General features: G+C 36.1%; 1 protein-coding gene across 1 annotated transcript in view; it reads right to left on the bottom strand.

Moving 5' to 3' along the window:
- Positions 1-753: 753 nt before the first annotated feature.
- Positions 754-18,739, bottom strand: part of OLFM3 (olfactomedin 3) — a 46,835-nt gene continuing 28,849 nt past the window's right edge. Inside the window, exons 5-6 of the mRNA XM_052637581.1 lie at positions 2,531-2,637; positions 754-1,431 (exon numbers count right to left, since the gene is read on the bottom strand). Of these exons, the coding sequence (XP_052493541.1) occupies positions 754-1,431; positions 2,531-2,637 (785 nt within the window). The remainder of the gene's footprint in view (positions 1,432-2,530; positions 2,638-18,739) is intronic.

The following is an 18,739-nucleotide window of genomic DNA, read 5'->3' as shown; positions in this document are numbered from 1 at the left end:
TCTGGCTTGATTTTCTTTTTAGGTTATAATGCTTATGTAAAGGAGTAGGTTGAGAAGATACTTCTTTCTTGACCACTCTTGAAAAGTGACCCATAATGATTACTGAGATTAAACTTCAGTGTATTTTATAAAAAATATTACTTACTTTCACAGAAGTGAAGAGATACAATTGCACAATGGTGGTTACAATGGTAGAAATACGTATTGCCAATAAAGTGTTAGCAAGAGATTTAACAATGAATGTACAGCACCGCATCAGAGAATCGTATAACAGCAAAATGATTAATATTATTTTCTCATATAAATAAGATCTTTAAATCTGTTTTAGAAATAAATGAGGGGAAAGAGTTTTTTCCCTTAATTCCTACCAAAATATTTTCTGATGTGGAGCAAAACACAGTAAAAAATGACAGATTTTAAAAAAAAAGACATTCATGCATTTAAGCCACCATTAATCTCTGACTCTAATATAAGGCAGATCATTAATCTTTTGTAAAAGTATGACTTTAGCCACTTAAGCTCTTTTAGTGCTTTTCATGACAAGGACATGATAGGCCTTGTAAATAAAGAAGTTAAGATGTGTTTCAAACAGGTTAATTTATACAAGTTCAGATGTTTTTTGAAACACCAACTTTATAATAAAAAATGCTTTGGAGAAATGATGAAAGTTATAATAAAGAGAAAACAGAAGGGGTCCTATAGAGTTGATCACAAATGACACTGTTTAGATTGATGACAACAAATTACATTTGCTTATGTGTCATCCTCAGTCTTAATGATGTGGAAAAGGGTGACATTGAATAGGACCTGGTGACCATTGTTCCAGGCATAAAGAGCTCTATCTCTTGCATTGTAGTCAAGCATGGATATGTGAAAGTATTGGTTATGAAAGGGAATGTCCGTGTACTCATATGTGGAGGTTTTGGTGGAATAGGAATAATATACCTTGGCTCCAGTTAAGTGGGAATTGGTGACATACAGTGTCCCACAGATCATGAAGGATTCCCCTGCACTTCTCTTGGGATAGCCAGTGTTCCAGCTCTTCATCACCTCCAGTGTATCTTGGTTAAGTTGGCTGATGACAATATTGCCTGCATTCTGGTTAGTTGCATACACAGCCCACAGCCCGATTTCATCAGCCATTAAGTCGATGTCAGAGAACCCACCCCATGTGTAAGGGTAAACGTTGTGGAAACCAGCATATTCCAGGCTTCGTTGGGCAAGCACTCTCCCCATATCAAAGCTGTATTTGATGATGATGTTACTCTGATACTTGTTAAAATAGAGTGAGCCATTGTAGACAACATGGTTAGTTCCTGCCCATTTGAAAGGGAGGTTGTATGTTCTTGATTCAGCCCCACTGACAAAGTCAGCAATTGATTTGTACTCACGGACAATTTTATTGTTGGTATAACTGTCCATGTACCAAACCTGGAAAAAAGGGGGAAAATGGAATAATTATATATTTTTTTGAGAATTCCAAAATAAAGACACTAAGAATCAGGACATATTGTTATTGTCATTCTCAGGCTCTGGAACGTTGTCTTTCCCCTTACCTGCTACAGTGTGATAGTACTGCAGACTTTGACAAAAAACAGTGGCATGGCCTACATGGAAAGGAACAATGTACTGCCTTGAAACTGATTTGCTTTTTTTGTCCTTTCTTTTTTTGTTGTTTTAAAATTTTTTGATCATTTGATGATATCAATGCAAAACATGTCACTTTGTTAATTTACCAGATCAACTTGATTAGTGATAATTGCAAAAATCATCACATTTGGAAAATTTATTTGTTCCACTCTTTGCTCTGAAAAATATATGGTCTAATTTTGTACATTCAACTTATTTTCCCTTTATGGACACCACAGAACTTTCAAGTAATAATTGTTCATTGGATCAGCCTATAGGTACAACCACCTTTTAATGAAATAATTTTACTAATTAAGCTACTAAAGTTCATTGGATATAACTTGTTTGGATATAACTCTTGAGAATCCTAATGTATACTGAGTTCAGTGATAGAACATTAATAGAGCCACGGTATGTTTCTAATATATTGATTTTCATAATACGGATATTGCCAAATACCCTTAAATTTTCAGCAATGTTTTCTTTAAAATTACCCCCTAGATTCTAGGAATATATGGCTTATCTAGTGAACTGGTTAACTCTTGAGATTTTTACTTATTCAGTGTTTTTTTTTTTTTTTTCACTAAGGAGCAAATTATAGATGGAGTATATGGAGAATTTTGTCCACTTATAATTAGCCTTTTAAAAGCATAAAACAGGTTTAAAACCAATAAAAGGTAGGCTCACTATACTGATAAATTATAGGATAGAACATTTTACTAAAGTAAGTTTGACATATATCTGTAGATGTTAATATTATCAAACTGAAAATATTTGCAAACAGTAAGTATAGTACTTTTCAAGTAGCAATTGGTGTCCTTGAAAACAAGTGAATAGTCCAGTAGACATAAAATTTAATAAAACATAATTCTAAGAGAAGATATTTGAGGAAGCAACATACTCTGTTATTTTTCTCAGATGCTAAAGGATCTGTCATCCAAGCGCCAAATCGGGTTCCAGATGTCTTGACTGTAATTGGGCCTGTGATTTTCATCAGTTTGCCACAGGCTGAAAATAGAGTAATATAAACATGTTGGGTGAAAATGACCAATGATTCCAACACACATATTTACACCAACAGCAAAGAAAGGAATCCTAAAACAAAACAAAGAGAATTAATATCACTTATTCTAAATAAATGATCATTCATGTTGGGTGCTAGGATTTAACTATAATTTGAATCACAAGTAGTGACCTTTCAGTGCTGTAAATCCAAAGTGTGGAGTTTTAAAATGAGAAATTATTTCTATAATCTGGACAGAAATAAATGAAGAAAGTCATTTTACCAATTCATCTGCCGTTTCTAAGTAGTCAGAAAAGTTAAAAACTATACATAGACCTGTTTACCTGATCTTCAGCTCAGCTTCCCCTCACTTGACCCTCTCTCTTCATGCTTGGAGACTTTGGACTACCTTTATAAGCCAGAAAGAATTCTATAAGCTGACTTTCAGTTTCTACTGGTAAATGAGCAGCTCCTGTGAAAGTTGTTTTTATAGAATGTAATAATAACACTGTAATCACAGTCTGCCTGAATGAGGTAAAGTTTTGAAGGGTAAAATGCCTTTAGGTCTGGTAGAGCAGCCCTAAGCTTTAGTACAAGGGAAAAAAATCCCTCAAAAGTCAAGCCCTCAGACCCTGTCGTCCCATGCCATGAAATATACAGAGTATCAATTGATATAATAAATGATAAAAATTAATGACTTTGCTGAAAAATTATACTTTTTATCACTCTAGTTATGAATAAAATCTTAGGAAGAGCTTAGACATCATAAGTGCCAAAGTCTAAATGAAAAAGGAATCCAGGCATTTTGTGAATTTTTTTTTAACAGCAAAATTTAAAAGTAATTTATCATACACATTCTGAGTGTCTATCAGTGTTGACTTTGGTCTAAACAAAGAAATATTTCCTATTATTTACACAACTTTTTCCTTTCTGTTCTTTTTTTCCACTTAAAAAATTGTTCTATATGGCCCATGCTTTTATCCACCTCTACCTGTCCTTAGAATTGATAAAATTCTCCTTAGTACCTGTTGGTTCCTGTGTGTTTGGAAAGAAAAGAACATTCCCCAAAGCAAATAAAGGGCAAAACTAATTGTAGCTTAGGGCTTATCTTGGCTAATTTTTCTCTATGTATATTAATCATAAGAATAATTTATAACTGGCAGAATAGGAAGGATGCAGCTAGAAAGATGATAAATGATAACATTATATTTTATTCTATTACTTCATTGATAACTACACAGTAAGTAATCTCCAGCTTTTTATAAAGTCTAAGCTGAAGATATTTCTTCTTTTTTTTTCTTTTTTGAGAAAACTAGATGTGATAGCATCTTTGTACATTTTATATAAATGAGTTACTTTATAATTTCCCAAGACTGGATAAACTGAGCCAATCAGAAGTTGAGTGGCATTATTTATACTGAATAGCAAGATGGTTGGTTAAACCTATTAGCTCAAGTTAGTATAAACTCATGAACAGTATGTGAGTAAAATGTATCAGTTTGAACTAGAAAAAGGTAAATATATCCTGGGTTGTGCTTAGTCGTGCCTGACTCTTTACAACCCCATGGACCGTAGCCGGTCAGGCTCCTCTGTTCATGACATTTTCCAGTCAAGAATACTAGAGAGGGTTGTCATCTTCTACTCCAGGGGATCTTCCTGACCAAGGGAATGAACTCAGGTCTCCTGCATTGCAGGCAGATTCTTTACCATGGCACCATGTGGGAAGCCCCAAATGTATCCTGAAAGAGTACACGTTGAATGTATTCTCTGAATGCACTCAATAAGTAAAAGCTATATAATCTTTAATGGTGGCTTACATAAATATTTGTAAATGCACAGATGATAAAAGTGCATGAAAATTTAAAGTATATGTACATTGAGATAGATAGAAAGACATCCCTTTTACTAAGAAAACACCACAAAGTAAAATATGTGGCTTCCTCCTTAGGTGTGAACAATAAATTATTTCTTTGAACAAAATATAAATACCAAATGTAGGTGAAATATGAAAAGTAACTGACATAGATAATAGTGCTTTTATTGCCTTTATTTTGCAAGATCTCATCAAAATGATAGTAAATAAGTAAAAGTGGGGGCGGGGGTCAAAGCAAAGAGAATGGCACAAAAGCGGTGAGAGGAGAAGAAATTTTTAACAAATTTCTAGAAGGCAGAAAGTGATGGAGAATGGTAATTAATTAAAGGTGTAGGATTAAATGAGATGCAATCATGTCTATGCAAAGAAGATAAGAGCTGAGGATGGAGCTGCTCTGCTTTGAAGAGAAGTAAGGGACTCCGCATCTAAGAACACTGAAAATGGCAGTGCAGGAAGATCCTGAACTCGCCTTCTTCCATGGATACAGCAAATCCGCAACTACATATGGAATAGTTCCAATGGAGTATTATTCCCTTGGAAAGGGATCTGAAAGCTGAATGAACAGAGCCTCCACAACAAAGGGTAAGAGGACAGCATTGAGATGGGTAGAAGAGGCAGAGGTGGGCCTCGTGACAAGAGAAAAACAAAGCACCAGATTAAAAAGTTCATGGACCATAGGTGAAGAGGATCCACTTCCTGATCTTTAAGCATCTTCTGGAGATGTGTAAAGCAATTGGGATACCACCTGTGGACTGAGACACTGGTGGGAGCAATTTTGCAATCTCAGGCCACCTTGCTGAGGCCAATACTGGTGGTTGCCATTTTGAAATTCTTCCTCTAACCTGTAAGTGCCAGTGGGTACAGAGGAGGTGACTGTTGCTTTTCATTCTAGCTATACACATACAATATTGAATTATAATTTAAAACATTAATATAGTTGCAAAAACTTAAAAATGGACATTAAAAAAGCAAAAGTCACATTTATATACTGCCTATTAAAAAATCATTCCCAGATTTTTATTTGCCATGCTTCCTTGCAGGTCTAAGAGGTAGCTGAAAATTGAAGATGCAAATAGTCTCCAGAATTGGAAGCTGTGAATCCTCTGCATTTTAATTTGATTTCAGTACTGTAAACACTAGATTGAAATTATGTTCTCTAAACTTCTTGCTCTGTTTTACAATTAATAATGCAATCTCTCTCTCTACAGTTTTTCTTATCTTAAAAAGGTAAAATCCATATTATGAATTTTAACATTCATCAGTCACTTCATATAGGTGTTAAGATAAGCTAGTAAGTGATAACATTGGTTAATACATTTGCAGGAGCTGTACTAAAAGTTACTGATCATGTGATTCCACTAGAATTGTTTTTTCTTTCAGAATAGTAAGTGATTATTATCTTGGAAGAATGTGCAGCTATTGAATATCTATTCTCTATAGAAGGAATAATTAGATTAAAATGTCTTTAAAAATATCTTTCAAAGGTGAATAACATTATATGATCTTAAAAAGAACAAACAAAGAATCTCAGATGCCAGTTTAAATTAGTTCTGGAGATAGACCAATATAATATACCAAATATGAAACATAAATGTAAAATAATGTTCACCCCCACAAAACTTTATACCCAGAGGAAATGACCAAATGGTAACACAATCGGTAATAAATTATGATGATGTCAGGCTGTTTTGATACTGAAAGTAAATAGAGATTTTGAAGTTACAAATTTTAATATAACATTTTAGATGGACAGACCATAAAGTGAAACCTCAAACTGGGGTTTTTAGCCCGTCTTCTCAGCAAAACTGACCTGGTTGCTGTAGGTGGCCTCCAGTGCCTGGAGACTGAAATATAGCTTGGACAAAGCAAGAAGATGCCAAGCTCATATTTCCTTCAGCCATATGCATACTTTAGGCGTTAAGTTGTTTTCCAGGCTTAATGCTTTTTGGGACTAGGATTCTCACTATGAATCTTATGAATCAACATTTCTAGAAACTGATAACACTTCGGTGGTTTGGGGTATCTTGGCTTCTGAAGCATTTGGCTCTACCCCAGCGTTGTATCTATATGGCAAAGAGATACTGCTAAGCCTTATATTGTTTAGACCAGGAATTAAGAAAGAAATTACACCAGAGGTTAAAAGCTTCTAAACCTCAACTAAAAATGACTTTGCTTTCCTCTTGCAGCAGTAGGATTTTTCTCTGAAATATGATAGAGGGTGAAATAAATAGTTATGATTTAAATGTGAAATAAGTTTTTTTAAACAACTATTTACTGAGAATTTACTATGTACCAGGACTGTGCTAGATACTGAGGGTATAAGGTGAACAGGAAGACAAAATAGGTTCATAGGATCTAGCTTCTCAAAATATGATTGTTTACATGCTATCCTTTCTGTTCCTCTTCTTTTCCTTTTTTGAATTCCACTGGCAAGGAAAGTTAAGTAGAATTTATCAGACCAAAACTGTTTGGAGAAAAAAAGATGTAGCATTGAGTGCACTAAATATCTGTTGATGATAAATAAAATTTATAGAAATTCAGCCCTGGGTACTGAACTATATAATAACACTTCTTTCATGAACACAGGCTTCTTAGATACTAGAAATTTATCTCATTTTAAGCCACATTAACCTGTACTCTTCTTCAGAACATATCCATGAATATGGTCAAACATAGAAACAAGCAGATTCAACTAATCTCCCATGTTTTATTCTCTGTAAAAAATGAAGGTGAGAGTCTTGAAAGGATAAGTTTAATGGAGTTATATTTCTTATTATGTCTAACAACACTTGATTAGGGTAGTGGTCTTATCTGTGTGAAAGTAACTTATATCTATTATCTAGTAAATCAATACAAATTTACAAACATTTGACTCTGGGAGATTTCAGTCAATAGGTTTATAAGTTAGAGGAAAAGCATTTTCAAAATATGCCTGTGAAACTGTGTTAGCTCTGGTTTCAAATAAAAATGTTTTGTATCTAATCTGGCCAGGGAAGATCCTATAAACCCTTAAGAACTTTGTGGTTTGTGTACTTTGATTTTTCTCTGTATATCTTTCTGGTACCATTGTCTTTGTCTTTCTGGTACCATTCGGAATTTGAGCTCAGCCCACCACAAGTTTTAATCCCAAAGTGACAGCCTTTCAGTAAACCAGTTTTTGTAGTATTAATGTAAAAAGTACACTTGAAGTGAAGAATTTACTTTTGTTTTGTTGAACAAAGCTAGTGGAGGTGATAGAATTCCAGTTGAGCTATTCCAAATCCTAAAAGATAATGCTGTGAAAGTGCTGCACTTATATGCCAGCAAATCTGGAAAATTCAGCAGTGGCCCCAGGACTGGAAAAGGTGTTTTCATCCCAGATTCAAAGAAAGGCAATCATAAAGAATGCTCAAACAACCACAAAATTTCACTCCTCTCACAGGCTAGCAAAGTAATGCTCAAAATTCTCCAAGCCAGGCTTCAACAGTATGTGAACCATGAACTTCCAGAATTTCAAGCTGGATTTAGAAAAAGCAGAGGAACCAGAGAGTTCCAGATGCCAAAGCCTTAAAACTATGGAAAATTCTTCAAGAGATGGGAATACCAGAGCTCCTTACTGCCTCCTGAGAAATCTGTATGCAGATCAAGAAGCAACAGTTAGAACTAGACATGAAAGAACAGACTGGTTCCAAATTGGGAAAAGAATATGTCAAGTCTGTATATTGTCACCCTGCCTATTTGACTTATATGCAGAGTACATCATGCAAAATGCTGGGGTGGATAAATCACAAGCTGGAATCAAGATTGCCTTGCGGGAGAAATATCAACAACCTCAGATATGCAGATGACACCATACTTATTGCAGAAAGTGAAGAAGAACTAAAGAGCCTCTTGAAAGTGAAAGAGGAGAGTGAAAAAGTTGGCTTAAAACTCAACATTCAGAAAACGAAGATCATGGCATCTTGTCCCATTACTCCATGGCAAATAGATGAGGAAACAGTGACAGACTTTATTTGGCGGGGGCGGGGCGGGGAGGGGGGCTCAAAAATTACCACAGATGGTGACTGCATCCATGGAATTAAAAAACACTTACTCCTTGAAAGAAAAATTAAGACCAACCTAGACAGCATATTCAAAAGCAGAGACATTGCTTTGCCAACAAAGGTCAGTCTAATCAAGGCTATGGTTTTTCCAGTAGTCATGTATGGATGTGAGAGTTGAACTATAAAGAAAGATGAGCATTGAAGAATTGATGCTTTTGAAATGTGCTATTGGGGAAGACTCTTGAAAGTCCCTTGGATTACAAGGGGATCCAACCAGTCCATCCTAAAGGAAATCAGTCTCCTAAATATTTATTGGAAGGACTGATGCTGAAGCTGAAACTCCAATACTTTGGCCACCTGATACGAAGAACTGACTCACTGGAAAACATCCTGATGCTGGGAAAGATTGAAGGCCAGAGGACAAGGGAATTGCAGAGGATGAGATGGTTGGATGGCATCACCTTCATGATAGACATGAGTTTGAGTAAGCTCTGGGAATTGGTGATGGACAGGGAAGCCAGGCATGCTGCCATTCATGGGGTCACAAAGAGTTGGACCTGAATGAGCCACTGAACTGAATTGAGAATGATGAGAAAGACAGTGATGAGAAAGACATAACCGCTCTGTTCTGGTGAAGCTTACATTTTGATGGGAAGAGTGAGAAAATAAATTAAAAATAAGCAACTTAGCTAATAGATCAGATAAGAATAAAATCAGTGTATATTTAAGTAGAGTAATTTGATAAAGAGGGACAGGGGAACTGCTTTAGATGGGTGGGTAGGGAATACCTTTCAAAGAAGGTGATGTTTAATTTGGGATCTAATTGACAAGGAGGAAGCTATGGATCCTTGAACAGAGATATGTTTAGACCGTGAATCAACTAGAGGAATGCAGGATTCTAAAGTAATTGGAAGCATGGTTTAAGAAATCTGCCTGGATTTGAATCCTGATTTTATTACTCACTCCCTGGGGGTCTTGAACAGTTGGTAACCTCTCAGTGTCTGGTGGGTAACAGCAGTAATAATACCTAACTCAAACAGTTATTGGGAGAATTATATAAAAATATATGCCAAGTGTTTTGATTAGTGTTTGATATACAGTTAATAAATGTTAGCCATTATTATAGTTCAATAAATCTTGGTTATTATTATTGTTCATGCAAAGGAACTGAATTTAAATATGCTTGAGAGTTAAAAGGAAAACTGAATTAAAAATGAAAAAGGCCAGTGTATCCGGAGAAAACTTGAAAAGTAGATGGTGAGGTTGTAGTAGTGAATAGAATAAAGCTTTGCAAAATCACAGTAAGTATTTGAATTTTATTCTAGGTGTAATGGAAAGCTATTGGAGGATTTTAACAAAATGAGAAAGTGACAAAATGTGAGTGGTATTTAAAAAAGATCACTCTAGCTATACGTAGAAAATTAATTGTAGAGGAGATATAGGCAAACATTGAATGTTATCACATTGGGCAGATGAGAGATAATGAAAGTGGTAATGAAGACTGGATGAAGCACAAGCTGGAACCAAGATTGTTGGGAGAAATATCAATAACTTCAGATATGCAGATGACACAACTCTTATGGCAGAAAGTGAAGAACTAAAGAGCCTCTTTATGAAAGTGAAAGAGGAGAATGAACAAGTTGGCTTAAAACTTAACACTCAGAAAACTAAGATCATGGCATCTGGTCCCATCACTTTATGGCAAATAGATGGGGAAACAGTGGAAACAGTGACAGACTTTGTTTTTGGGCTCTAAAATGACTGCAGATGGTGACTGCAGCCACGAAATCAAAAGATGCTTACTCCTTGAAAGAAAAGTTATGACCAGCCTAGACACTTTATTAAAAAGCAGAAACATTACTTTGCCAACAAAGTAATGTCTAGTCGAAGCTGTTTTTTCCAGTAGTCATGTATGAATGTGAGAGTTGAAATGTAAAGAAAGCTGAGCACGGAAGAATTGCTGCTTTTGAACTGTGGTGTTGGAGAAGACTCTCGAGAGTCCCTTGGATAGCAAGGAGATCCAACCAGTTCATCCTAAAGGAAATCAGTACTGAATATTCATTGCAAGGACTGATGTTGAAGCTGAAACTCCAATATTTGGGCCACCTGATGCGAGGAACTGACTCACTGGAAAAGACCCTAATTCTGGGAAAGCTTGAAGGTGGGAGGAGAAGGGGATGACAGAGGACAGAATGGTTGGATGACCACTGACTCAATGGACACGAGTTTCAGTAAACTCTGGATGTTGGTGATGGACAGGGAGGCCTGGCGTGCTGTAATCCATCAGGTCACAAGGAGTCAGACATGACTGAGCAACTGAACTGAATGAAGATGGAGAAAAGTAGATGTATTTGGGTTATAAATATTTTTTTCTTTCTTGGATGAAGCCAGTGGGACCAGGCTTTGGATTAGATGTTAGAGTATGAAGTAGAAAGAGAAAGAAAATCTTAAATTGAAAAATAATTGAGATATTGACTTGTTCAGATGTTCAGATTATAGGGTCATTTACTCAGATTAAATGCTCAGGAACGAATGGGTTTAGAAACAAAACTAAAGAATACTGTGTGAATTATTTTACGTTGCTTCATGACTATTATCCTTACCAGTAGAGAGGTAGAGATGACAGTGTACAAATCTAGATAGCGGACACCCTTCTGAGACAATGTTCAGAGTCTTCAGCACATTGATATTGGTGGAAGCCAGAGCCTTGAAGAGAGGGCACACAAGAGGAAAGCATATAGAACAGAATTCTGGGACATCACAGTATTTATATCACCCAGTAAAGGAGCTGAATAAGAAGCTATGAATGGAATAGGGAAAATAGTGTAGTATTAAGATATCCTAAAGAAGAACATGTTTTAGGAAGGATGAATTACTGACCTCATGGGAATACAGAGATTGTTCAGAAATAATCAAAGAAATGATCATGGAATTTGGCAGCAAGAAGTCAGTCATGATTAAAAGAATCAAATGAAGAGCATGTTGAGATCAGAAGCTGAGTTAGAGTTGGTTTTTAAAAGACTGTAAACTAAAACAGGAGCTACAAAAGATTATTTTAACTAAGAAGCAGAGAAAAGAGGGTGGAGAAATATGAGGTTGTGGGAAAATTTAGTTACTCTAACATCTTGTGCTGATGTTACTCTTGTTGCTTAATAAAGATTTGTTTGCCTTTATAAATAATCTAGTAGAGAGGGAGAAACTGATAATACAAATGGAAAAAATGAATTTCATAAGCAGATGATAGATGGTGATTGCAGCCATGAAATTAAAAGATGCTTACTCCTTGGAAGGAAAGTTATGACCAATCTAGACAGCATATTAAAAAGCAGAGACATTACTTTGCCAACAAAGGTCCATCCAGTCAAGACTGTGGTTTTTCCAGTGGCCATGTATGGATGTGTGAATTGGACTATAAAGAAAGCTGAGTGCAGAAGAATTGATGCTTTTGAACTGTGGTGTTGGAGAAGACTCTTGAGAGTCCCTTGGATAGTATGGCGATTCAACCAGTTCATCCTAAGGGAGATCAGTCCTGGGTGTTCACTGGAAGGACTGATGTTGAAGCTGACATTCCAGTACTTTGGCCACCTGATGCGAAGAGCTGACTCATTTGAAAAGACCCTGATGCTGGGAAAGATTGCGAGCAGGAGGAGAAGGGGACAACAGGGGATAAGATGGCTGGGTGGCATTACCAACTCAATGGATATGGGTTTGGGTGGAATCTAGGAGTTGGTAATGGACAGGGAGGCCTGTCATGCTGCGGTTCGTGGGGTCGCAAAGAGTCGGACATGACTGAGCGACTGAACTGAACACTGAACTATCTTTTTATGGTTTTGTTTTTGTTTGTCTCCCTGTTCTTACTTCCACAGTTTCTCAGGAAATGTTCTTTGTGCAGTGTATTTCATCCAGGTTAGAATCGTGAGGTGAGTGATAGGAGATCGGTTTCTGAGTTATAATATTAAATCATCATATAATATTGGATTATGTACTTATTCTCTAGGATCGAGTTTTCTCATCTGTGAGATGTAAGTTCTGAAGCTTAACATTTTGTTATTCTAAGGGGACATGTAATGGATAGAAGCTTATTTTAGAAATAGTTATTAGATTCCTAAGCCAAAGTTCATCTTGTCAAGTGAAATTAATAATTTAGAATTGTAGGAATGTATAAAACCTGGCCATTTTTTTAGTTATAATTTGTGGTAGTATTAAGTAAACACAGGTATTCTCATTCTGACTGAGCACAGAAGTTACAAAGTAAAATAAGAAATAAAAGTCATTTCTGTTTCTTGATTCCCTCAAACTGGCTTGTGCTCAAGTAAACATTATTTTTCCTACTTTTCTCTCACTTCCTAAGAGGACAAAGGAAGCCAGACAGAAAGGATAATTTTCCCAAATGCCTGAAAGATAAATGTTCCTGCAAAAATGATTGGCATAGAAGGAAGTTAGAAGTCTTGCTTCATTGATTCTCTCCTGCTGTGCTCTTCTGTTTGCTGTGGGACACATGAAAATATTAACATTTTATACTGTTCTACATGTGCATGATTGTATGTTCAGAAAATATACTGAATGGGTAGTTGAAAAAGTAACCATTTTAATACTCTGAGGATTTCGAGACATTAATTTTTTTATGATCAGTTGCAATCTATATTTATAAGTAAGTAGTTCAGGAAAAGATATCATTTGGGATTCCACAGGAAGATCAGTTGTTTGGATCAATGAAGCGTAAAAACCATCTGTCTTTTTGTTTATTTCTTTAATATATAATTGTACTTTGTAATATCCTGGACTAGTAGCTCAGGCTTTGAATCCTAAGGCCATCACCATATAAATAAATGAAGTGGCAAATATGTTTATGACTGAATGTTATTTCTTTTTACTGAAGTCTGTTGGAGAACTCATGTAGCAAGAAGTAGATATGATTTGATCTTTGAAGTCTGTTTATTAAAGCTGCTTAGGTTTGTCTCCATCATATATTGGATAGTAAAATCTGTTTATATTTATATTATTTAATCTTTTATTTACATGTCTAATCTCACCAACTGTGCTGCTGAAGGAAAGTTTGGGGGATAAGAATGGACATATAAATGCTATATTGCATGGCTTAGAATGAATTTTCAGTGGGTGTCTGGTAAATGGGATCAAGAATAACATGTCTCTAAATACCTCCACTATCCAAAATTAACAGAATTTTATTCTTAAATTATTTTAAAAACTGCCTGAACTTTTTCTGAGCTAAAGCTTATATTATGCATGCATCTTTAAGGAGAAACCGATTTAATATCCAAACTAAATGGAGTAGAATTGTATCCTGAAAACCAGTAATTTGGCAATTCACGGTTGCCTCTGAAAAACACAGGTTTTATATTGTTAAAAGGCTTATAATTTAGTTGCAATCTATAAAAATGTAGGACATAGAAAAGAAAAATAATAAAAAATTTATGGTAGAACAAAATATATAAAGTACTCCCAAAATGTCCTAAAATCACTAGGACCTCAGGGTTCCAGAATAATGAATTATACAGTTCATGGACACTATAGAAGTAGCATTTTATATTGTAATTTTGAATTTTAGGAAGAATCAGTTCAGTTCAGTCACTCATTCAAGTCCGACTCTTTGCAACCCCATGGACTGCAGCATGCCAGGCTTCCCTATCCATCACCAATTCCCAGAGTTTACTCAGACTCATGTCCTTTGAGTCCTTGATGCCATCCAACAATCTCATCCTCTGCCGTCCCCATCTCCTCCCACCTTCAAATTTCCCAGCATCAGAGTCTCTTCCAGTGAGTCAGTTCTTTGCATCAGGTAGCCCAAGTATTGGAGTTTCAGCTTCAGCATCTGTCCTTCCAATGAATATTCAGGACTGATTTCCTTTAGGATAGACTGGTTGGATCTCCTTGCAGTCCAAAGGACTCTTAAAAGTCTTCTCCAACACCACAGTTCAAAAGCATCATTTCTTTGGCACTCAGCTTTCTTTGTAGTCCAACTCTCACATCCATACATGACTACTGGAAAAACTGTAGCTTTGACTAGACAGACCTTTGTTGACAAAGTAATGTCTCTGTTTTTTAATATACTGTCTAGGTTGGTCAGCTTTTCTTCCAAGGAGGAAACGTCTTTTAATTTCATGGCTGCAGTTACCATCTGCAGTGATTTTGGAGCCCCCCGCCACCACCAAAGTAAAATCTCTCACGTTTCCATTGTTTCCCTGTCTACTTGCCATGAAGTGATGGGACCGGATGCCATGATCTTAGTTTTCTGAATGTTGAGTTTTAAGCCAAGTTTTTCACTCTTCTCTTTCACTTAGGAAGAATAGGACTTAGGAAGCGCTATTCTTCACAGTGAAAAGTGCTATTCTTCACTTGGGAAGAATAGGACTCCTTAATAAATGTGAAAGTGAAATCACTCAGTCATGTCTTACTCTTTGCGACCCTATGGGCTGTAGTCTATCAGGCACCTCCATCCATTGGATTTTCCAGGCAAGAGTACTGGAGTGGATCACTTCCTTCTCCAGGGAATCTTCCCGACCCAGGGCTCAAACCAGGATCTCCCACATTGTAGGCAGACACTTTACTGTCTGAGCCACCAGAGAAGTTCTCAATTTAATTTGAGGAGGTATTCTTATAAATTTATTCCATTAAATCTCCAACTTAAATCTCAGGCACACAGTTTGACTTTTCTGTTAATTCTTCCTTTCACTGAGATTTTTACTATCTTTTGCTTTAAGTGGTAAGTAGAGCCAAATATTAGGTATTCTGAATGAAATACTGCATTGTTCTTAAGAGAACAGATTGCAAAAAAAACCAAGACTAAAAAAAAGGTTGTGTTTTTGTTGTCTTTTTTCCCCCCAAAATAGTATTTTATAGTTGACGTACACTGATTTATTTCTTGAAAGCAACATAAAGCTTTTTATTTTAAAAATAGTATTTGCTCTCAGAGCCTCTATAGACACTAATTTTTACCTATTATGTTTCAGATATTTTATCATACTGTATATAGATTCAACTGAAACAAGACACAGATGATCCCTGACTTCTCAGTGCAGGGATAACTCCATAAGGTAGTAGAGATTAAAGAAAAGAAAATGGGCATTTTGTGTAAAATATCTGAAGTGCCACGGGGAAGAGGGGTGGGGGCATGTGGGAAACTATGCTAACGGAATTCAGCCATGTTAAGGAGCAACCAGAGAAGTCTCCATAGAAAAGTTGGTATCTGGTCTAAAATTAAAAAGCAAGCTTCAAATTTGAATAAGTAAGACGGAGAGGAAATTCAGAGTCCAGGAGGTGAAGAAGCATGCAAGATTGAGAAATTGAAAAGATTAGAATGACTAATGCTTAGAGTGAGTACATGATGAGAATTGGAGAGAAAATGCAGAGTGAGACAGAATCCATGTCATTGAAACACACCATGAACAGCTATTTAGATTTAATTTTAAAGGAAAATCACTTAAACATGGTGTGATAGAATTAGATTTGCATTTCAAAAAGAGTATAAATATGTATTGTGGTGGAGCAGGAATGACTTCAGGTAAGGGGAGTGCTTCGGAGGTCTTTGTAATATTCCATCTGAGTGGTGATGAATGGTGTTCTGGATTAGGGTGGTGGAAGTGTGGGTGCAAAGAGGTGGTTTTGAGAAATCCGTGAGGGAGAGGTAAAGATGTGGTAATTGTGTGCAAGTGAAGAGAAGGGAAGAATAAAAAATGACTCTGACTTCTTTCTATAGCAATTGGGTTCTATTTACTGGGTTAAATGTACTGTGATATCCTGAGCATTTCTCTGTTACTAAAGTGAAAGTGAAAGTTGCTCATTTGTGTCCAACTCTTTGCAACCCCATAGACTATACAGTCCATGGAATTCTCCAGGCCAGAATATGGGATTGGTAGCCTTTTCATTCTGCAGGGGATCTTCCCAACCCAGGGATCAAACCCAGGTCTCCTGCAATGCAGACAGATTCTTTACCAGCTGAGCCACAAGGGAAGCCCATTGTGGCTCTGTTATTATGTACCCAACAAAAGATATCATGTGTGAGAAAGAAATCTCCGTCTTTGAACTCAGAAGGATTTGGGATTAGAGTTGCTGCCTCCAACATGTACTTTTGGCAAATTTAAGCTGGGTATCTGTTCCATAAATTGCTAGTAATAATACCCGACCCACAGTTCTTGCAGCAGTTATGACTAACATACATAAAAAAGCTGGCAATGTGTTTGTCAAGCAGTAGGCTCTCAGCATTGCTGCAGTTGTCTGCCTATGTGCTTATTCCCCACGATAATGCAAGCTTCTTGGCAGTAGAAGGACACTGCCTGCTACTTACCTTTGTATCCCAAATACCTGGTTAAGTGCCAGTACACACTGAAGAGTTAATAAATATTTATTGAATGTACAAATAAGATTATTGTCACAAAGACAATTTGGTTTTTCTTTTACAACTAATTTGGTGTAAACATGATAAAGATTGTACCAGAAGTTGAAATTACTTACAATTTCAAGTTTCTAATGCTGTTACTTCTGTTAAACATCAAGGCTCAGAACTGTTCCTGTAATAGAAGGGTGTGTCTTGTACTTCACTAGATGGCACCAAACCATTGCCCTAAAATAGAACTAACATAAGGAAGTGGGAGGGGAGTGTAAAGGGCTGGAAAGTCAGAAAGCCTGATTATAATCTACATTAGATTTCTATTGGTGATCTCAGGGGTTGTGCAAGAGCATTAACTGTGCTTTTCCAGTTAGATTCTCACAGGCATATAATTATAGTTTGCAGGCCTTGGAATGTGATATGATTTAATTAAGCACAGGGGACTTTATTCAGTCCCTCACAGGAGAATATTAAGTGCTTAGGAAACAGCGTTACTGGACCTTATTCAGGCCACTAGGGTGCATTGCTGTTGAAGCTTTCTTTTTTTTTTTCTTCTAATTTTTATTTTCTCTAAAACTTTAATTCCCTAGAAGAAATAAGCTGAATGGTGCCCTAGTGGTCTCAGTGACTTATGATTCCTTCTCATGACCTTATTAAGTTAAACTTTGCAGGCAATGATACTAGTTTGTTTTTTAGTTTCTTAAAATTCATGTGACATACACTGATATTTTCCCTAAAAACAATCAACTGCAAAGGTGAGTGGAAAGGTATTCCTCATAGTTTCAGTTTTATTTTCTTTCACCAGTCCATTTTTACACTCTATTAATTGCCTGTTGTGTGTTAAGGCTTTTGTGAAAAACAAAGATGTCACTGATGGATAAGCCTTCTTGCTCCTGTTACTATATTGCTGATATCATAATTATTCAGTATCCCACTCTACATCTGAGCACCATAGTAGCTGGATTTTAGACCTTTTTGGAACACTGAACTCCTGATATGTTTGTTTTTTTCCCTCTACATTTACTGTGAATGATCCTAATTTTATTTAACATCTATTTTCTGAGTCTGTATGTTTTAATATTTTTATATTCAGGCACTTCTTTATGAGATACTGCTGGGTAGGCAGCTAAAAGTTTTCACAGAGATAAGTTGGTCCAATCTGTACAAATTTTCAGGGATTATACAAAATAAGTAAAGTGTTACTCAAATTATAACAGTGTCACACAAAGTTTTATATATATAAATTTATATATATATATATATTTGTATTTTCTGATGTAAATATATGTACCTAACCAAGTACTTCCATTGAAATTGGAGTAATTCTTTTTCTAATGAAAACATATGAAGACTTTTTTAGGAACCAGTGTGACTCTCACAGTGTCAGGGCTGTCTCTCTCTACCTGGACATGTTTTCTGTATTGTAATTAAGCCAATAGCAAACCTCTGCTCAGAGAGTCTCAGTAAATGGTTTTGATGAATTGGCATAAACATGATGCGATGGTGAAAAGTACCCAAATGTCCCAAACCATTCTTGGGACAAAAGTATAAATGAGTTAGAATCATTGGTTGTGGCATTGGCCTCTTTGTTAAGTGAATGGGGATCTGAGGGCTACCGATAATCTAAATTGAAGTACTTGTGATGTGAGAACTATTTTCAGTATTTTGTAAGGTCATATCAATTAATCAAAGAGCATTCATCTTATTAAATAAAAAAGTAAATACTAATGTTATTGCTATTTGATATCTATATTTGCTGGGCTGGATGAAGCACAAGCTGGAATCAAGATTGCTGGGGGAAATATCAATAACCTCAGATATGCAGATGACACCACTCTTATGGCAGAAAGTGAAGAAGAACTAAA

Source organism: Budorcas taxicolor, chromosome 3 (assembly GCF_023091745.1).
Source record: "Budorcas taxicolor isolate Tak-1 chromosome 3, Takin1.1, whole genome shotgun sequence".
NCBI lineage: Eukaryota > Metazoa > Chordata > Mammalia > Artiodactyla > Bovidae > Budorcas > Budorcas taxicolor.
Note: the sequence above shows the minus strand (reverse complement) of the source record. Positions and strands in the feature narration are given on the sequence as shown.